General features: G+C 42.9%; 1 protein-coding gene across 1 annotated transcript in view; it reads left to right on the top strand.

The window, feature by feature from the left end:
• Positions 1-16,418: 16,418 nt before the first annotated feature.
• GRIA3 (glutamate ionotropic receptor AMPA type subunit 3) overlaps positions 16,419-21,585 on the top strand; it is a 271,547-nt gene continuing 266,380 nt past the window's right edge. Inside the window, exons 1-2 of the mRNA XM_046673901.1 lie at positions 16,419-16,642; positions 17,802-17,960. Coding sequence (XP_046529857.1) covers positions 16,534-16,642; positions 17,802-17,960 — 268 coding nt within the window. The 5' untranslated portion in view covers positions 16,419-16,533. The remainder of the gene's footprint in view (positions 16,643-17,801; positions 17,961-21,585) is intronic.

The raw sequence follows: 21,585 nt of genomic DNA, 5'->3' as shown, positions 1-21,585 counted from the left end.
CCAATATGACACAAAGGGAAAGTCCTTGCTGAAAAAAAAATAAAGGAGAGAGATATAGGAAAAGAAAACGGGGCTGGCCCAGTGGCACAGCGGTTAAGTGTGCACTTTCCGCTTTGGTGGCCCAGGGTTTGCCGGTTCGCATCCCAGGTGCGGACACGGCACCACTTGGCAAGCCATGCTGTGGTAGGTGTCCCACATATAACGTAGAGGAAGATGGGCATGGATGTTAGCTCAGGGCCAGTCTTCCTCAGCAAAACAGAGGAGTATTGGCAGCAGGTGTTAGCTCAGGGCTAATCTTCCTCAAAAAAAAGAAAAAGAAAACCCTAATCTCCTTTAACTAGCTGTTGTGTGTCTACATGTGATGCTTGCAACTGTAGAAGACATCTCACAACTGTGAGTGACGCATTACCCACGTGCTAAGAATGGTAAAATAGAAAGATGGAAATTGCCTGGCTCCCTCATAATAACTACATTGTATGTCTGAATTGACCGTGGATTCTCTTACCTCTAGACTTCCTATTCAGTGAGATAATAAATCCTACATTATTTAACCTAATTTTAGCTTGGCTTTCTGTTACTGGCAGTCAAAAGTTCGTCCTCACCTTCTATTCTCTATTGCAGCATCCTATTGGCTTTCTTTTTTGAACAAATCAAAATGAGTTGTTACTATATTTGATACTTGTTTGGTTTTTTGTTTGTTTAACTTCCATGAGAGCAGAGTCTATGTCTATCATGTTCACCAGTGTCTGCCACAGTATCCAATACACAGTAGGTGCTCAAGAAATATTTGTTAAATGAATGACCAAATGTCACATCCACAGGGAGAACCAACTAGGTGGGTTAGATGGTGATTGTTACAGTAGAGGATATATACAAAAACTAAGAAATAAATTATAATTGTGCTTTGAAAATGACTTCCCAAAGAATCTTGATGCCTGATGTTTTAAACTTTAGTTTCAAAGGGATACATATGGGGAAGATACTAAAATAGAGGGCTGGGAATTTTAGCTCTAAGAGCTCTTGCCCATCCTCCATGCAATGTATGTGTCATCATCACAAGAAGACAAAAGACAATCATTTCCAAATATCTACCACACTGAAGTGAGTTCATGTTCCTGCCTAGAGCAGACCAGGCACCTAGGCTGGATTATTTTATTTCTCTACTCTTTCATCAACTTTGACTTATGAAAAGCATTTTTATTGTCTTTCACAAATTCCTGAAAATCTAAAATGATAGCACAATCCCATAGAGCATGTCATCTAGATGATGGCAAAAGTCTTACCCAGAGGCATTTACAGCTTATCCAACTTTTATCCAAACCTGACCAAGGGGTGATATGGAAGTACTATAAGCCCCTCAAATCATACTCACAGGAAGCACTTACACACCGCCTAAGCATAGGGCTGGACCTGATCTATGTATCCAAACAGTATGACTTAGGTCATACTGAGAGACTGTATCTTCTAACCAAAAAATGCCCCCAGTTTGCCAAGGTTCCTGAATTCCCACCGTTATCACTGCTTCATTGGACTAACACAGTTATTTCTCCAGAAGTCCCCTATTTAAATGTGAATACACTACCTAGAGAGGCTAATAGGTTAATTTTTCAGCATTCATTTTTGAACAGATGGCAAAGTCCTGAGGGAATGGAATACTGTAGAAAACAGTTAAGCTTTAGTAGATGTGAGAAAAGAAAGAAATTCTGGACATGTGAGAGCACATGGGCACTGGAAAGCTAGAGAAAAAGAGACGGTAAAAGAGCAAGGAAAATACCAAAAGACAAAGCTAGTCAAGACTCAACTAGCACCAATTTACCCCTGGGTCCAAAAAGACCCTGGTGCTACCTGATTGCTCACTTCTGATGGAAACCTAAGGGGACAAAACATCACTTAGTCTCTTATCTGTCTCTTCATCTGTAAAATGGAGGCTGAGGAAAAATATAATGATAGTAGGTGATAGCAGGTGCATAAATAGAAAGGCAGATAAAGAAAAGGACTAATGAAGGAAACAAAGTAGAAAAGTACACATTTTAGAGGTCTAGTATCAATAAGGCTAGTCTTGAAAACTAACCTGGGTTAAGGTGTGATTGACTAGGGTGACCAAATCTCCTAGATTATACAGTTTGCCTGATGTCCTGGTTTAATTATTAATAGTGTCCCCTTCTATTCTCAAAAGTGTCCCAGGCTGGACAATAAATTATATGGTTGCGCTTATGAAAGACTGGTGATGGCATCATGTGGATAGACTAGAGATGTGCTGAGTTACTAATTTTCTTCAGGTCTCAAGGCCTGGAGTGGCCAGTCTCCCAACTTGTTGACTCCAGCTCTGAGGAGCTGCTGTGTGCCATGATGTAAAGATGTTGGGAAGCATGTACCAAATGCAGGCAGTACCGCCCTTTTAACAGAGGTCTTCCCAAAGGAGAGGGTGAAGATGGGAATTTCAGAAAGCGCAACAAGGCCAGTGGTGAAGATACAAAAGGGGTGATATGGAAGCACTAGAAGCCCCTCAAATCATACTCAAAGGAAGCACGCACTCACCGCCTAAGCATAGGGCTGGACCTTACCTATGTATCCAAACAGTTGTCATGCGTTCCATTCCTACCCATAAGGGAAATAATGTTTACTCTAGACAGTATCACTCAGCCTCAGGCTGGGCTGACATTCATAGATGGGTCTGGCCATTTCCTTAGCCCACAATTTGTTAGAAATAGATCAGTCCTCGTATAATGCCAAGCAATTACAATAACCAAAAAAAAAAAAAAAAACTAATAGCCCATGCACAGAGAAAATACAATATGAAAAAATCTGCTATATCTGATGTGAAAAGAAGAATCATTTGATTATAAACATTGGATTTCAGTTCTCATCTTACAGCACCAGAGAGGAAATTGTTCCAAAATTGGTAAGTTGTGTTTTTCCTTCCCAAAGTTTGTGTTCCCATTCAAATTGCACTAAATCTTTAGAGACATTGCCTTCTGAGCCTAAAACCTATTTCCCCACCTAATTCTCCTCTCTTAGTAAATGCTTGTAATGTATCTAGGAAATCAAAGATATAATTTCTTTTTCAATACATGCAAAGACATTCGTCTCCTGTGGTTGAGGGGATGAGTTAAACTCTACAAAGAAATCAGAGGAGGATGGATGGGGGTTTCTGCGTAGCTCCTTGCCCCTCTGGCACTAGTTTTATTACTCTACAACAGCATCGATGTGTGGAAAAAAACCCCAAGGTTCTGGCCTCTTGGCTGCTCCCAGAAAAAGCCAGCGTTATCTCAATGTACACTGAGGAGCAGGTGAGGAGAGAAAAATAAAAAAGATAATCAAAGCCTCCCGCCAGCCCTCCTTGCCTCTAAAGTCTTCACCGAGAGCCCCAGACTCCGCTATTCTATCTTCTGCTGTGTGCATAGAGAGCAGGTCATCAGCAAAGCTAATCAAAAATGCATTCATTACCGCAGAGCGGCAGTGAGTGAGAGCAACTGCAGCTTTCATTTGGCAAGTGGTTTCTGGACTGGCACAATCTAGTCTCTGTGGCTCTTTGGCAAACCTTTTGCATCCCCCTGCTCTCCCCCTCTCTCCCCACCACCCCAGCCGTCTCTGTCACGCTCTACTCTGCTTCTCCATTAAAGGCAATCTGATTCATACACTTGACAATGTTTTCCCCTCAGTCACCACAATGTTGCTCTGTAAAAGCTGTTTTCTGTCTAATAAGTCTTCTGAGTATTCTTTAAAAGGTGTTTCTGCACTTAAAAAATACATTTTTTTCTTTGTTTTCAAAGCAGGAAGCCATTTCTTGCCAGGGCTAAGCAAACTCAAATGCTGACAGATTCTGCAAATGCACAAGTGTTTCCTGCTTTCTTCAGCTTAGCAAAATGGACTCTCTCAGAGCCCCCAGCACCAAAAAAAGCTCAGAGGGAACTGTACTAAAAGATTCTGATGGGCCTGGAGCTAATGACAATAATAACTAAGGTTGCAGAGCGTTTATTACACATCAGGCATCATCCTATGCACTTTAATCATCTCATTCAATCCTCACAAATAGCCTTGTGGGGTATATGTTACTATTATCATCCCCATTGTACTGATGAGGACCATGAGACCCAAGGAGGTCAAATCACCCTAATACCAGTTGTGGATGGAGGATTTTGAACTCAGGGAGAGTGGTCCTTGCTCTAAATCTCCCACACACACACATACACACACACACACACACACACACAACGGTTCCAATGGAAGAAGACAAGTATACCACTATACACATTGCCTCATCTTCTCTCAGAGTATAAAGTTAACCCTTCCAGGGCATGTGGTTACCATTCAGTGCATAACTATTTTCTAGGACACATAAACAGTACTCCCTCCATCCCCTGAAAAAAATAAATCTGCTTTATTTAAGGTGGAGAGGGAAATTTATAAAAATAAAACTCTCAGTCTTTGTTTGCCCCAGTGAGTCTACAAAGCAGGTGGAGTGGCCACTGAGTTTGTATGGCATAGAGGCAGCTATCTGTTCTCTGCTCTTTGAGAACACACAAACTAGTTGGGATGTCAGGACACACACATGTACACATGTGTGCGTACACACACATACACAGTGTGATGTGGAGGTAGGGTGGTACAGAGGCTTCTGGATTTGATTTCACCTCATAACTTATAGGTGTGTGACCTTGGGTAAGTCACTTAATCCCTCTGTGTGTCTCAGTTTCCCCAGCTGTAAAATTGAAATAATAATATTATCTACGTCATAGGGAGCTATGAGGATTGGGTGAGCTAATGTATTAAATCACATAGCACATACCCAGCACATAGTAAGTACTTGTTAATAATAGCTCATACTATAATTCCTTTCCCATTGACATGAAATTTATAGTTTATTTTATATATCCCAAGGCTTCAGTGAAGAAGTGAATGGTGGTAATTAAGGCAGAGAAGGGCAGTATTATATATGATTTATTAACACTTTAACTTTGACTGGAATAATCTGACATATGTCTTACCCTGCTTCAGAAGTATTCTATGAAAAGACTCCAGATTGGAATATTGGGGCTTTGAGGATGCCAGATATTTCCCGATTTAAGCTTTGGTAACAGAGAAGGTTTGAAAAATAAACAGCCCCAAACTACATCTTTCTATTCAAAGAAATCTGCCCTCTAAATTGTGGGGGATTGTTTGTGTGTGGGTGGTTTTTTTTAGTACATGTAGGAAACCACAAAAATGACAAATTAGTCAATTTTTTCACTTGAAAAATTGATTTCCTTCAGGGTTCCTTTAAGTGGCAAGCACCTGTCATGGATTTAAAATAGGATTCAATTTACCTAAATTCATTTCCACACAAATTTTTAGATGAATGCCCATTGCATAAAGCAAGATTTGCCCATATTATAAGGTATAGCAGCAAATTGCTGATGTCCATTTCCACTTTCTCAGCATTTGCCACCCAGCCTCTTATCATGCTGTGGCCAGCTACAGACATAGTCAGCCAATTTCCACTTTGGTAAGAAACAGGAAATGTTATACTAACTCAGACCTTCAATTCTTCTCAACTGCCATCCGTTCCTTAGTGGTAGCACAAGGACTGCTTTCTGCCAGTTACCTTGTGGAATATATCAACCATTTATCTAACAAAATCCTGAAAAGAAGACAGAAAGGATGGGTACATTTCAATCATGAGAAGGCAAGAAGAAAAAGATCCTCTCCTTTTCTCCCACTAAATCCACCCTCCACTCTTCTCCACCGTGCTCTATACCTCAAGAGGCCTTGTCCCGAGCATAATGTACGACCACTGCTCTGTAAGACTTTGCCAAAACTAACCACCCAGACAAAAGGTCATTTTGGTCTCTTCTTTTTTAGTTCACCCATGAAATCAGAGACTTTTTCTCCCCTATATTTCGCCTTACTCATGAACCATAATGTTAAACAGAGAACCATTGGATCTTGTTTTTGGTTAATTCATGCATTCATTCACTCATTTGACAAAAATTATTCAGTATTGGTCACATTCCAGGCATTGTTTTGGGTATTGCAGTTACAGTAATAAACAAAACAGACAAAAGAAAAAATTCCTGAACACATAGAGCTCACAACCTTAAACAAAGCTGGTAAAATATCTAAAGTTTAAATATAGAGTTACAGTGTATTTCAATACAAAAGAAGTTGGTTCCCTCAACTTTTACTCTGGTTAGAAGAACAATAAAGTGTTTATAATGCTAAGAAATTGATTTGTTTGGAAATGTTATCATTCCATTCATTTATGGACATATTAATCACATTACTCCTAATTCCAAAAAGAAATTTGAGGTAACTTACAATAAAAGATACAAATTTATTGCCTTAATTTATTACCCATAAATCCAGCTAAAGCAAAAGTCAAGTAATGTACTGAAGAAGTGTAAGTTTCAATAGTCAAGACCCTGTGGCTTTCTGCTTGGGTAATTTGTCTGCAATTATTGGAAATATCCACAAGGTGGTGGTAATGATGCCTTAGTTTAAAAGCATACCAGAAGGGCAGGCTGATATAGGTATGATCTACCTGAAATGACGGTACAGTGAACTTCTCCAAGCACAAAAACTTGTTTCTCAAAACCCTTGTGGCAGAATTCATGATTAAAGAGCTTAGGATGTTTTCATGAAACTTCTTAAGAAGGTTGAGATCTTGAGAGAGCCCATGAAAGCCCTTATTTATTAATTCATTCAGCACGCCTTTATTGAGAAGCCTCTGGGTACTAAGCACTATGAAAATCATTTACAAACAAATTTTGCATTCACAAATATACAATAAAGGAAGCATCCTAAGTAAAAGGAAAAAGCAACAACACTTTTCACATTGTAATTTGTTAATAAAGGGAACTGTGCAATTACTTTTCCTTTACCATCCCTTGTTTGATAGATGCTTCTCAGGATCTCTTTCCTTTAATGTTTGTAAAAAATGCTTCTAATTTTGGTTTGCATTGAATATGGGGACAATAATAGTACTTACCTCAAAGAGTCACTGTAAGGATTCAATGGGACAATATACTTAAATCATTTAGCAGAATAACCGGTATGTGGTAAGAAATATATGTTAGTTATCATCATCGTTGTCAACATGATCGTGATCATTGTCTTCATTATCAACATCATCATCACCACCATCAGGAAATACCAAGTTAATCTGTCTATATCAGAAATTTGGGTAAAGGCAGTTCAGAATTGGGGAGGAGTAACTGCTTTCTCTTTATTAGCAAAACAGGACAACATTCTAAATTCTTAACCAGAACTTTAAGGGAGAGGGGACGTTTATTTGTTTTTGCTTTGTATGGTTTTGCTTTGAATTTAAAACCATTGCCTCACAAGGACTTTCCCAGTGTGGTGCCTCTGGATATAGAATGATCTTCCCCCTAGGGAACTCAATTTGAGTTTAGATAGCCAGGTGGGTAAGATTGTAAGACCACTCTTCAACTCGCCTCCTGCCAAGATACAATGATTTTAAGTTATTTTTCTCTTCCTTTGTAACACAGAACTTCTCTTGAGACTGGGGCTACCCACTGAGGAAGGCCAGGAGAAGCGTGAGAAACTGTTTGCGGCCTCCCTAGAGGAAGTCCCTTCATTTTCTTTGGACCATAGGGCTCTTAGTGAATGAGCTGTCTCCCTGGGGCCTGGAGTCAAGAGCCCAGGGAACCGAGGAGGGAGGCTCCTCCCCTCAGGGCCAGCTTCACAAGTGTGACCTGTACAGTCACGCAGTGTCCCATGCCAGAAGGGCCATGTGCTTGGTTTAATGTTCTGCTGTCTCTGCCTTAAAATTCTTAATAACATTTGAACAAGGGGCCCAGCATTTTCATCGTGCATTGGACCCTACAACTTATATAGCCAGTCTTCTCTGCCCTAAAGAGTTTCTAAATGCTGGGTGAGCTTTGTTCTTGCTCTCCTTCCTTCCTGCTGCTACTTAGAGTCCAGCTCACTCCCCACCCTTAAATCCAACTAAATGATGATGGCTTGGTGGACACCAGCTTTTTCCTAACCCTGAGCTCTGAAGGTCACTATAGAGATATTTTATAACTTCTGCTTCTTCTCCTTTACTATTTTCTCTAAACAAACAAACAAAAAAGAGCAATGAACTATAACATTCCTTGAAGCTCTGATGACTAGAAACAGGCCCTATAGGTATCTTGCAGTGAATTAAGGCAAAAGAGGCAGCATAGGAAGTCAGGAAGCCTTGGCTTCTGCATCAGCTTTGGGGAAGTGACAGACTTTCTGCCCTGACTCAGTTCCTTCACCAGAGAGCTATTGCTATAGAATGTGTAGAAAAGTAAAAGCAGTAGAAATACTCTCAGGAAGTTCACATTTGCGAAGTTCATATTCACACTGAGGCTCAGAAAGTTTAAATTATTGCCTGAGGTCCCATTCCTAGTAATTTGGGCAGAACTGCAATTAGAATCCAGGCTTTTGGATACCTGATCCAACATTCCATTTCTGAAAAGGTGTGTATAAACCACTTGGTTTTAAAAACTCCTATTCTGAGTACATAGGAGTACGGTTTCTCAACAGTGGCACTATTGACATTTGGGACTAGATAATCCTTTGTTGTCAGGGACTGTCCTGTGCACCGTAGGAGGTTAAGCAACATCCCTGGCCTTTAGCCACTAAGTGCCAGTAGCAATCCACCCTCCTCCCAGGTGTGGCAATCAAAAAAGTCTCCAGACACTGCCACTTGTCCCCTGGGGGGCAAAACCCATCCAATTTATAACCACTGCACAAGAGCAGTTCACTATTTAAAGGAAACCTTTGTTGATTCATTTAGTAAACAATAAAACTCTCTCCAAATTTGTATTTCCACATACTAGATTTCCTTAAACTGAGAGATACCTTATTTTCAAAGGAGAAAACCACTGATTTTGGTTTTGTGGGTAATCATGCAGAAAAATGTAGAATGGTTATGAGATGCCTTTCTTTTCCCTCAAAATATTATTATGTTCACGGAAGTGATACAACAGATTCAACAGAATATGCTCACAGCACACAGATTAGAACAGATTAAACTTTAGGAAATCCAGCTATTTCTCTTTAAGAATTAGCTACAGCTAAATATACTAAAATTCAACTGTTTCTACTTATCTTTTCATTCCCCTAAATACTCTGAATTCACTTTTAAATCAGGAAACTCAGAACTTCCTACATCTAAAGGAGTGTTAAAAATACCTTATTCCTCAAAATGGATAGAGTCAAATCCCCAGATGACAGATTAGGAAACAGAAATTTAGAGGCGGAAATAGTAAACAAGCAGATAGCAAGTCTTCCATCCGGCCCTTAAAGCAACCCAGTCAGCCACACGTTGCCTCAGCTAGATGGACTGTACAATTTATCATCCAAACTGGCATACTTCTGAGAGTGAAAGGCGGCATTAGTAATAATTGTACCAGGACAATGGGCATAAACTTAATTGTCCTGGGCAAACCAGGATGCACGGTCACCTTATCACTCATAGAAAAACAACACTGCCGGATGCCTACTGTATTAGTTAGCCCAAAATCTTAGTGGCTTAAAACAACAATCATTTATCATTTCTCACCCATCTGCATGTTGGCTGTGGTTCAGATGATCTAGACTGGGCTCAACTGGGCAGCTCTGCTACAGACCACAGTAGCTGAGATGACTCTGCTCTCACCTTCAGGTCCGTGAGCCAACTGGGGCAGTTCAGCTCCACATGTCTCTCATCCTTCTTGAGGACCAGCGAACTAGCTGGATACTGCAAAGGTGGCACTTCAAAGGTAAAGATGGCAAGCAGAAATGCATGAGGTTTCTTAAGACACAGGCTGAAATTGATGCACTGACACTTCTAGCCACATGCCATTGGCCAAAGCAAGTCACGTGACGAAGCCCAAAGTTAAGTGGCAGAGAAATAAACTGCCCAAACTGAGGCCAGGATAAACGTATGGATTCAGGAAGGAGTGAATAACTGGAGCACTCATCCAATGTAACACATGTGCTTCACCTATCTCAACCCCATCACCACTCCCTCACATACAAACACCTCAAAAAGGGAAAAGTCTATTTGCCTTCGTGTGATATGCTATGATACTGACTCACAGTCATACAGTCATGTGATTTTCCAAATCTGGTGTCAGTTTCTAATTTTCATAAGTACTCAAAACATGAAGGCTTTTCCAGTTGAGTATAAAGCATAACTCCTCAACCAATTGGCACTCAGAATTCCTCAATAAAATTCTCAAATCTGCTCAAACATACAACCCCTCCCCAACGAGGGCTGGGAGGCAGAGTCAGTTTTACGTTGGGAGCTAATTTCCTCCTGACTTGCCTATGCTGTTTCACAGTGACAGTTGCTAACCTTCTCAGAGGGGTGCAAAAGTATATATTAATAAAAATGTCAACAATATCATCTTTGGGAGGTAACCTGGAATAATTCACAATAAATTAACACTTCCCATCAGAGAGACATTGCAGCTTATAAGAACATCACTTTGTAAGAAGCGGGAGTCCGGAAGCCATGTAATTTCCATCTGCAGTTTTCAAGCCCATTCAGAGCCCACCAGGGGATAATTACTTGCTAAGATGTACCCATCCCAGCAGAATATATTTGTTACAATTCAATTCTCTCACAGCATGAAGGAGACTCTGGTCTGGTGGATAAAGCCCTAGAGGAATAAGAAACTCCATTTCCCACCACTTGGCTGTGTGATCTTGGGCTGTTCACTTAACCTCTCTGATTCTTCAGTTTCACAGTCTATGGAGTAATACCCTAGACCTCTGCTTACCTTGAGAAGGATGTGGGGAGGAGTCACTATATCCTTATGTGAAAAAATCTGCAAGCCTATTTGCTTCTACCCCTAGGAAAAAGAATTATTTCTGTATTAGTTTCTCACCCTGGACACTCAATATAACATGACTTAAGAACAGAACTAAACATCAGGCAGATGCATCATGAACTGAATTTTGGGGGCTGAGTTACCAAAGTAACACAAAGATCTCACCATTGAGCAGTTTATCTCTAAAGGACCAAAGACAAGGCCATTTCAGCAAGTCATCAGGGGCCTGATTCAAGAGTAAAATTATTACCACTCACAATTCTCAAGAGCAGGCCTTGGGAAGATAGAGATTTTAGTGGTTATTGTGTTTGTTTCCCAACCTCCATATCTCCCTCCCCCACGGTGTGTCAGTCATGTGGTTTGGTGAGGCGTGGGGGAGGATTGACTCTACTGCCTACTCTCAGCTCTATGGATGGGGCATAATCCTATTTTCCCACGCCATGGTGATTGGTTCAAGTAATTCAGGTCTAAGCATGATATTACTTGACCACAAGATTTGATCATGAATGGTCATGATTCAGTTTGAATCAATGATACAAGAAGGTATGATGCAGATGTGAAGACAAGAAATACTACAGATATTTTGCCATCATGTGGGAAATAGAAAGGAGAGAGGAAAAGAAATTAGGTCTTTGATAAAATTTTTGAATGACTGAGTCTAATCATTCCGCAAGCTAGTCCTACCTCTGTCCCTTCCAGTTATAAGTCAATGTATCTCCCTTATTGTTTGAACCAGTTTTAGTGGGGTTTGTCTTATCTGAAGTATGAAGCATCCTAACTGATATAGGAACTGACGGGGTCAAGAGTATGGTCACCAGCCCTGAGAGTGCCTAAAGAAGGCAGTGTGAAAGTACTTAGTCCAGAGAGAAATGTTTGGAAGAAGGGTACTAAAAGTGAAAGATCACCTCCAAGTAATTGTGCCCCAAAACAGCTCCTGGAAATGTCTTCAGGACAAAAAGTGAGTTCTAAACACCCTTACCATCTATGAAAAGCAAGCCAATCTGAAAACAATTTGAGATAAACATGGCCACTGCTCACTTGGTGTGACTGTCTCCTCCTGGAAGTTGCTATGGATCCATCCTGGGCACATTAAACCTAAGTTCATAAACCTTCTCCTGTGACCCACACCTATACTTCCACCAGAAGCAGTTCTAAGTAGGCCCATGTCTGGAATTTCAGCTCCTCAGGGCTATTGATTTGCTCAGCAACACCAAGGACAACACCTATGTAAAGGATTTCTACAGAGGTTTCTGGAGGGGGTCACATAATGGAGAAAACTGAATGACAGACAAGTAAGATGGAGGACCCAAGCTTTCTTAGATGTCACACCCAATCTGAGTCTCCAGAAATGGCTGGACTCTATTCTTCCCAAAGAATCCAGGAATAGAAGTACAAGAAAGAATCACAAAAAATCAGTGGTACCTAGATTAGTTCCTTGATTAGAGTGTAAGTTGAAGTTAGGACAGTTTTCCTGACCCTAAGATAATCCCGCCTCATGGAATCACAAGACCATAGAAATCATAGAAACTGTCTTGCTTCTTTATATCCCTGGTGCCTAGCAGAGTCTGTCATACAGCAAGTGGTTAAATGTTTGTTGAAGAAATCAAAGTTTCAACTTTGAATTATCTTTCCATTAGGCAAACGATATAGTATCTTGGTTTCATTACCTTTAAACGGTATGGCAGTTTTTCTACTAATGAATCAGGATGATATCTGTTGTTATTTTCCTTATTTGCAAGTATATGCAAATAAGAAATTTCCAAATTAGCAAGTATGAAGCTCAATGTATAGTATAGATCCCTTCTCCAAAGTCCACTGGCCAACATTTCCTTCCGCTTACCCAAGTGCCCCTATCCCAAGCCTGAAACAAACAGAAACCTCATGAAGAGAAGTACTATTTTCACTTTTGTATTGTAAATTTTAAAATTTCATATTTTTATGCTGCCTCAACATCCCCACAAACAGGCTGTGAGCACCCGCCCAGGTGACGAGGTGCACCAGTGTGATGAGGCTGGCCCCCGCTTCAAGATCCCTTTCTTGTCCTCTCCTGACTGTGACCTAGTGACATTCAAATACATAAATGACATCCTCTCATGCCTTTTGCTTGTGTAGTCCATTCTGACCCCCAGTAGAGGCACTTGTCCATGGGTCTCTCTCTGTCTCTCTGTCTCTCTCTCAACTCCCCACCTGCTTTGTTGAGCCCACTCCCTTGGAGCTCCCTCTATGTGGCCCCCCTTTGTGGCATATAGGGGCTGTTTCTCTAAGACCTGTGAATATAATAAACTTTGTTTTCCGGCCCTCTCCTGTGTCTTCCCTGTGCCCTGACTAACATCTCACGAAAGAATACAAAACAACTTCTCAGTAAGAACTGCAATGAATTATTTTCTTGCTGCTTAAACTGTATCACAGAACTCGTTTAAAAGTGCAAACCGTGGGCCTTAAGACTAGCAGGTAATCCTGAATCCAGCAGGGAAACCTCTTAACCACAGAGGGAGAGCTAGATTTAGGGTTTTGCTGGCAACTTCTGGTTGCTATGATGCTGCTAATACAATCTCTAGCTCCTCATTGGAAAATTAAAGATGAAGTTCAAAAAGTGTCTCACTGCTTTATGGGATGAGGGATCGACTGCAAAAGAATTTGCTTGCATTATACAGGCTTTTCAAGCAACAGCAATATGCCTAGTCCACCATTCTGTCCCTGCCGGCTGAGATGGGATTAGTCCAATTCTGCCAACAACTGCCACTGACAGCTAAAAGTTGAAGGAGTGGCAGCAGATGAAAGAGAGGGAAAAAGACAGTGGGCAGGGGAGACTGAAAACAGAAAGGATGAGTGCCATTTACAGTGATGAATTCAGTGGAGGATTTTCAAGTGCAGATGCACTGAAATGCCTTTCTTCCTCTCATCTTTTGTTACTGAACCACACCATTACTCTTCAAGCCAGATGACAGTGAAGATGGCCACAAATCTCTTTGTCCACCTCTTCTCATGGCTGGCCAAGCATGGATGGGGACCTGATTACCCTCAGGAGTGAAGTGAGGCGTGGTGAAAGCCACCCACCTCCATCCAAAATATATTGTCCACCCACCTGAAATCAAAACTGAAACTCCTCATTAGAGTTATTCCTTTGGGTCAATGCATTGAAGAGTCCTATTAAAACACAACTATGTTATGTAAAAGGAGGAACATACAGTGCCTGACACAGAGTAGAGGTTCTCTAAATGTGTCATTTTTAATATTAAATTGTCACTGCTTGCCACTGGAATCTTAGTAAAGATTCATCTACTAGATTCTCTCCTGTCTCCTAGGGCTCTTGAGGAGCAACAATGGGAAGAGGTTGACGTGGAACACTGGTAAAGAATTTGTAACAGAGTCTGAGGTTTGAGGGATGGTGGAAAAAGGGGAGGCTGACAGCATGAGGAGACTTTTGGGAGAAAACGACATTTTTAAAAGATGACAAAGAAGAAAGGAAGTTTGGAAATTAACACGTATTGATTCTTTTGTGAGACAGGCACTGAATTAGATGCTTTCACATCCACTATCTTATTTAATCCTTATTCAATTCACAACCACTTTATAAGGAGAAAAATATTAATATTCCCACTTTGCAGATGGGACAACTGGGGTTCAGACTAAGAAAGTCACTCAAGGTCACACACTGCCTCTATGTGATGGAATACAGACCTGAACCTGGACCTGTCTCCTAAGCCTATCTTCCTAATCATACTATCTCACTCCCCACACTTGTCAAGGGACAGCCAGCCTAGTCTCTGGCTACCCTCTTTGCTCTAATGTTCCAACCACTTGCAAGTTCAGGCTCCTGTGACTCCCAGGTTTCTTCCTCACTCCTAGCCACAGACTATCGAAATGGAGACAAAAGATTTCCATGGATGGTGGGGTAGGAAGAGATTTTGTATTATCAGAATGGATAAAAAATTGGGAAGAGCCTAGAACCATTTTTCTGCTTGCTCAAGGGTTTGGAAACTTTCTATTCCAGGCTCCAACTTATGTCATGCCAAATCCAAAGTTCTGAAGTAATTGGTGTACCAGTAGGGTCCCTGGGCCCCTGACCTGTATCCCCTGACCCATGTGTACCAGTTTGCTGTACACCAGCAGGAAGGTTTATTTCCCAGGTAGACCAGGAGCAGAGGAGAGGAAAAGGAGAATAGCTGGTGTGGGGAGGGATAAAATCTGTCCCTTTCAGAGTAGGTGAAGTAAGAGTGAAAGACTTGGGAGATAAAGAGGCTTATGTTTTTCTCATCACTGGAGAAAATGGCTAGGGAGAGGAGTCTATAGCCCAAGAGGTTCTTCCACAAGATTTTGTGGAGGGGACCACCGCCAAACTGAGATCCAGGCTGCACTGTCTGACTTGAAAGTTCCTTCCTTCCCTTATGGCAGAGAGTGAAAGAAGAGTAGGGGAGAACAGATAGCCTCTGGGGTCATCAATCAGGGGCCTAGGCTGCTATGTGAAGAAGCAACACCAAGGGAGCAAGGCAGCTAGAGGCAGTTTCCTCCAACTTTAACTTTCATTCTCCATCCTTATCGCAGCTCATTCCCACACCGCTCTGCTCTTTTAGTCGGTGGGACTGAGAGCCCTTTTCATTAACCTTTTAGTTATAACTTCCACGCACATACTTTTCTACATCCTCCAAAGCAGTCAGCCCCACACAGCCCATCACTGCCCCCTCCTCTTGTCAAGCCCAGCTCAGCACTTGGGTAAGGGGAGGTATTCGCTTCCCAAAGCTGTGGGACTTGGGGGGGTTGTTCACTCGCCCTCGGATCTCTGCTGTAAAAACTGAGCGGCACGACCAGACCGGGCATGCGCAGCATCTTTGGGCGCATTGTGATGGGAACTGCTTCTCCGAGTCTCTACAAAGACTCTGGAGTACCCACTAACCGCCCCCGTAAGACCCCCCTTCTTTAAGACAGACACACAAATGCAGAGGCAATGCAGCTTTTTTCTTTTTCTTTTTTCAAAGGGCCGGTTGCAGCTTGAAAGGCTGGTCCACGTGAGGACTAGTGTATTTTTATTGATCCCGTCTCTTGTGTTGACAAACGCCAGCGCCGAGGCTTTGCAGTCCGGGGCTGCAGTTTGCAGTGGAGCTAAGCGGTGTGCGGCTTTAATTCCACGTCAGATCAACTTTGATCAATATCCCCCTACCGGCCCAATTGGAAGAGCCCAATTCACCCGGCGCTGAGCCTTTTCGCTCTTTGCTTCTTTTTTCCCCTCTTTAGACCCACCATCTTCTGGGGGAGAAAAGTCTCAGATTTTCTTTATAATTTCTTTCTTTCTTTCTTTTGTTTCTTTGTTTTTATGTTTTTCGATATCTTCTCCTTTTTGTTTTGTTTTGTGTTTTAGGTCTTTATTCTCTCTCTCTCTCTCCCTCTCTCTCCTAGTGATAGGGAGAGAGATCGCTTTGGCGAACCAAGCTTGCAGCCAATGAACCCGCCTTCCAGATTGGTGTGAAGACAGAAGTGAGGTGGGGGGCGGGGAGGGGGTGTGAGAGAGCCTGGGCTCGAGAGGGAGCGAGCAAGAGAGAGAGACAGAGAGAGAGAGAGACAGAGAAAGAGAGAGAGAGGAGGCGGTGGAGGAGGAGGACTAGTGTGGGGTGGAAAGGAAGAGTGAGCGAGAGCAAGTTGAGGGGAGGGGGTGTAAGAGCCGGCGAATTCTTTTTCTTTTTCTATTATTATTTTGACGACTCCCGAGTTGCGCCCATGCTCTTGTCAGCTTCGTTTTAGGCGTAGCATGGCCAGGCAGAAGAAAATGGGGCAAAGCGTGCTCCGAGCGGTCTTCCTTTTAGTCCTGGGGCTTTTGGGTCATTCTCACGGAGGATTCCCCAACACCATCAGCATAGGTAAGCGCAAGTGAGCCAGCCAGTCGAGCCGGGCTCTCCTGCACCCGAGACCACTGCTCTGGCGTGGCTACGGCGGCCGCGGGTCCCTGTCCTGCATGGCCTGGGGAAGGGACGGGGGACGGGGATCGGGCAGGAATCGCGGGGATCTGAGCCCCGAGAGCTTGTTGGTCTGGGGAGCATCGGGGACCAGAGAAGGGTCTCCTGGGGCAGGGGGCGGGGGTGGACTGCCAGGTTTTCCGAGCTGAGTGGAGCAAGGGAGGCAGGCAGGAGGCTGAAAGGCTGCAAAGGGGTGAAGAGTCGCGGCTTTTCGGCTCGTTGCTCTGGACTTTGTCATGGCTTGCGTGCCGCCGCTGGAAGTTGTCCCAGGGTGATGCTGCCTGTCTGGCCGCGCCAGGGCGTGTAACCCGGCCCGGGGTGCCCTGTCCCACGTCTCCGGCTCCCCGGAGACAGGCTAGTGCTGGGGGCAGGCGGAAGCCCACTCTGGATCCCGCAGACCCGGGCAGCAACCGGGGTGGGGGGCGGATGGGGTAGGAGGCGGGAGTGAGACAAGGAGCTGAGCCAGCGAGCAGCGAAGTCACGCAGACCACGAATTCATGAATTGCCGCTGTGTCTGTCTGTAGCCAGGCTCCGGGCGCTGGGAGGGAGTTCTCTCAGCTTCTGTCTGTATTTACAAGTGGAGAAGTTAGAATTGTTGCCATTACTGAACTAAACCCCTCTATTGTCATGGGGGAGGGAGGTGGCTATGGGGAACAGGATAGGGGAAATGAAATTGTTTTTCTTCCCAGCCTTTCCCTTTGCGCCAGGAAAAGATGAACCAGCTTGTGGAGATGGGCGTTAGGGTGGGGGGTGGGGGAGAGGAAGCTACTGCCTGAGAAAGAACCAAGTCCCACTCTGGGTTCCATCGTCCCACCCCAAAGCAGCCCCCTCTTCCTTCCTTCCCCTCTTCTCTGCAGCCTCTCCTCTTCAGTCTAAAGGAAAACCAGGTTTCTCTTGTCCAAAATTTGACTTCACAAGAGTCTTGAAAGACACACAGGTTGAAAAATCAGTCATCACCGCGCACCCCAGTACCACTGAGGGATATCTCGTATCTGTAGTGCTCCCCAATTTCTAACCCGTCCTGGGGGGACACAAGCCAAATCTCGGTTCCCTTTGCTTATAGGTGGACTTTTCATGAGAAACACGGTGCAGGAGCACAGCGCTTTCCGCTTTGCCGTGCAGTTATACAACACCAACCAGAACACCACCGAGAAGCCCTTCCATTTGAATTACCACGTAGATCACTTGGATTCCTCCAATAGTTTTTCTGTGACTAATGCTTGTAAGTAGATCTGCTTGTCCTCCCTTTGGGAGCTTGGGGACCTCATTTGCATTTTGCTTGTGGGACTTGGGGTCTGCATATATGCTGGGGGTGGGTGATTGCCTCAGTAGACATTTTAGGGGCTCTAGTCAATACAGGTTTTATGCGGCATACATCAACTCTGGAGGATCCAGCTGGGGGAGGGACTTAAGGCAGTGAACAAAACTCTGTTGTGAATAATGTTTGATGCAAAAGTTTTATTTTCCTCCCTACTAAATTGGCATTCCCTCCCCCACACCTCCTTTTTCTTGGCTGGAAAAAATAGCATGGTTGTTCAGGGAAATTTCTTCAGATGGGATTAAAAAAAGAAGCCTCTTGATTGAGTCAATTCAGGATGTACATTACTTGACTGTTAAAGCTAGCGCCTGACTGTAGAAATGAGCTGAATTTGACAATTGCCTAATATTATAGGAGCCAAATATGAGAAGTTCTGCAAACAGGTGACCTTGAGGGACAGATCAGTCTGGGTTCCCTGGCCTCCTTCTGTCCTAGAATATCACCTTTCTTACCAAGAGAGCTCTGATAGGAACTGATAAGACTACAAACTGATTACAAGTGATGAATGCCTGGCAAACTGAGATGAAGGGAGAAAACAGTGCTCAGGTGACTATTTAGAAAGCTCCTTCTGTTCTATCATCTCCCCTAATGTTGTTCACCCCCCTCGTTGTTAAGGACAAACTTAGAGCAAAGGTGGAGGGGGAGGCGTGCAGCAGGAAAACTGAACGTCAAAAGTGAGGAATTTCATCACCCCAAAGCCACTTCTGAAATACCTAGTTGTGCCCTGTGCTTATGATTGTTCCTCTGGAAAGGGGACATTTTGAGAAGTAAAACCACGGGAACCCGAATGACTAATAGCCTGTTGGACACAGGTTTTTCTTGAATGGAATGTTTGATGAGAAAGACTGAGAATTCTTCATTTGAGCTTATTTCACTAAAAGTTTTCACAACAATGAGGTTGATGATGGCATAAATATGTTTTGCTTTTATCATGGTGTAGTTTGGAATTTTTGTTTTTTGATTTTCTTTCAAGGGAGAAATGACATTTGTGTTTGGTTGGGTGAAACTTTGTATATGACTTTCTTTAAATTTTTCTGCCTCAAAGGATATGTGAGTTCCAGAAACTGTTGAAAGGATCTCCAAGGGTATAGCTTCCTTCAATCTAAAGACTCAGGTCAAGGGGATGGGAGTGAAGTACTTTGCAAAAAATTTGACAGTTATCAGCTTTAAGAAAATTTTAGCTGAAGGTACAGATCCTTATATGAACATGTTCTGAGATACTCCGTATTTGACATTCTTTGGCTTTCCGACATTGACAAAAATAGGAACTTATTAATTCCAGCTAAGTGTGAAAGTTACAAAATGTCTGTCTATACTTTGCATCTTATTTCCGTAATCCCAGCCTGTCTCTACAGCTCTTACAACACACATCTGACTCTTAATCCTGCAGCACTGGGATCTTGTCAAGAGGCTGAATCTCGAATGAAGCTTCCTAAGTATCAATTAGAACAGATTTAAAACCAAATACATGAAACTACCAGGATTTATTATTATTAATAACAAATAATATTTATTTCAATTCACTTTAGGGTCTTTCCACTGATGACTGGGATAAGAATGCCAATTGAATTCTCAGGAATGATTGATTTCCAAGGGTTTTGGTCCTGTTTTTTATGGTCAAATCAGATTGACACTCACCAGCCTAGGGCCATTAGAACCCTGCTCAAGGATCAATCAGGAAATGATCCTTGCCATGTGAAAAGCTCAGGTTTGAGAAGAAGCAATAAGTCACCCATACTGGTGTTGAGTTGCCTTAACGCTTACCTCTCAGGGTAATAAAGGAACAACCATGAAAGGAAAAGAAATTGATCAAAACCCCCCACCCTAAACCCAAATCACTTCTGCTTACAAGCTTACCAGGCTGGGTTATGGCTGGGGGCTTGAAAGTGTGGGATAAGGGGTATGGCTCACTGGGAAAAAGACAAAGAAAACAAAAAGATGACCTTGGCCTTAATTATGCCAAATACACACGTATGCACACACTGAGACACATGGGAGAAATATCCAGACACCAGTAATGTCTACCCGGCTGCCTGTTGCACTCTTAGACTTTACAGCTCAGAAGACAGAAGAAAGCTGTCATCTTCTCTGGTCCCCAAAACAGTCCTCTCTGAATGTCACAGTCATTGAATGGAGGCCAGATCTCAAAGCTGTCTCCCGGCAGCTGCTGCCTAGAAGCTTAGTAGGAGAAAGATGACTAGTTGAACCACAGTCTGATAGTCTCTGAATGCAGAAAACAATCATTTTATGGGGCCAGGGAAACCCTGGAGCTGTAGCTCATTTCTCCACCTGGCCTTGATTGTTCTGTTTCTCATGGAAGTGAAGATCACATATCTCAGATGGCATACAATACTAGTTCACTACTGGAGCCTGGCAGGTGACCCAGGTTCCATCCTTCCAATTGATGGCACTATCATGCAGAGAAAAAATCCCTAGATCCTCTGGTCTGCCCTTCTCTAGAGACCTAGGGAGAATTTGAGAAAACCCCAGATGAGTCCGAATCTGGTCACTTGCCCCACCTATCTGGTTCAATATAGAATAGAATAGTAAAAATTAAAGAAACTTTCCCTTGTTCCCATTCAGAATTCCTAGTCTCGGCTTCCCCTAGCACTAGAATTGATTTATTCCCATCTTCTTGCCTGCACCCTCAAACCTGAGGCAGGCACACACTTTCAGGGGGCATAGATACGCAGGTAAACAAATATCCAAAGAACAAATAGAGGGTAATGCCTTCTGTATGTGTCCCTGCTCTCTGCTCTCTCTCTGCATCCCCTCCCCAATGTATTCAGAGGGTTTCCTTGCAAAGAATCGCAGGCATCAGTTATTTAAAGACTCTTCTTCACCAGCAACCAATTATTTTTTTTTTTTTTGCATAGCCCCCAAGAGGTTTGCTTAAGACATGTTCCAACTTCATTCGGTGTCTTGAGGCCAATAAAAGCCTCTCTGGCTTTGAAAGGTGGTTCATTTGGGATCTCAGCTCAGAGGTGAATAGAAGTTTATCAAAGAGACTCATCTGATTCAGAACACATGTCCCCATTTCATAAGGATTAATTGCCTTACTTTTCAAGTTAGCTAGATAACCCCAGAAAGAAGGATGGTTTGAATATTAATGATTTCATGATACATGCATTCATACACACACACAGGCACCCATATACACATGATCAGTATATATGAAAAAAGATGTGCATACATGTTTTAAGTTACATTTCTCTTCTTTAAAAAAACAGATTTGATCATCATAGGGCTTTGAGGGATGTGGAAAGATCAAGGGACTGTTGGGTCCCATTGGCTTTGCTTTGCTGCCCTGGTTCCTCAGGAAACACCTCCGATTCCCTTGAAGTCCCCTCCTGTGTCTTGCTGCTGTGCACTTGTAGTGCACTCCACACTACATCGCCCCAGCCTCTGCAGTGTCAGCTCATTAGCACACAGATCTCATATTCCCTCTCCGCACTGTCATTGCAAAAATTGCTGTTGTACACCTTTACAGCCAACAAATGTGCTCTGGATTATGTACTGTTTGCAAGGC

The sequence above is a fragment of the Equus quagga genome, chromosome 10 (genome assembly GCF_021613505.1).
Source record: "Equus quagga isolate Etosha38 chromosome 10, UCLA_HA_Equagga_1.0, whole genome shotgun sequence".
Taxonomy (NCBI): Eukaryota; Metazoa; Chordata; class Mammalia; order Perissodactyla; family Equidae; genus Equus; species Equus quagga.
This window is presented reverse-complemented; position numbering and strand designations above follow the sequence as displayed.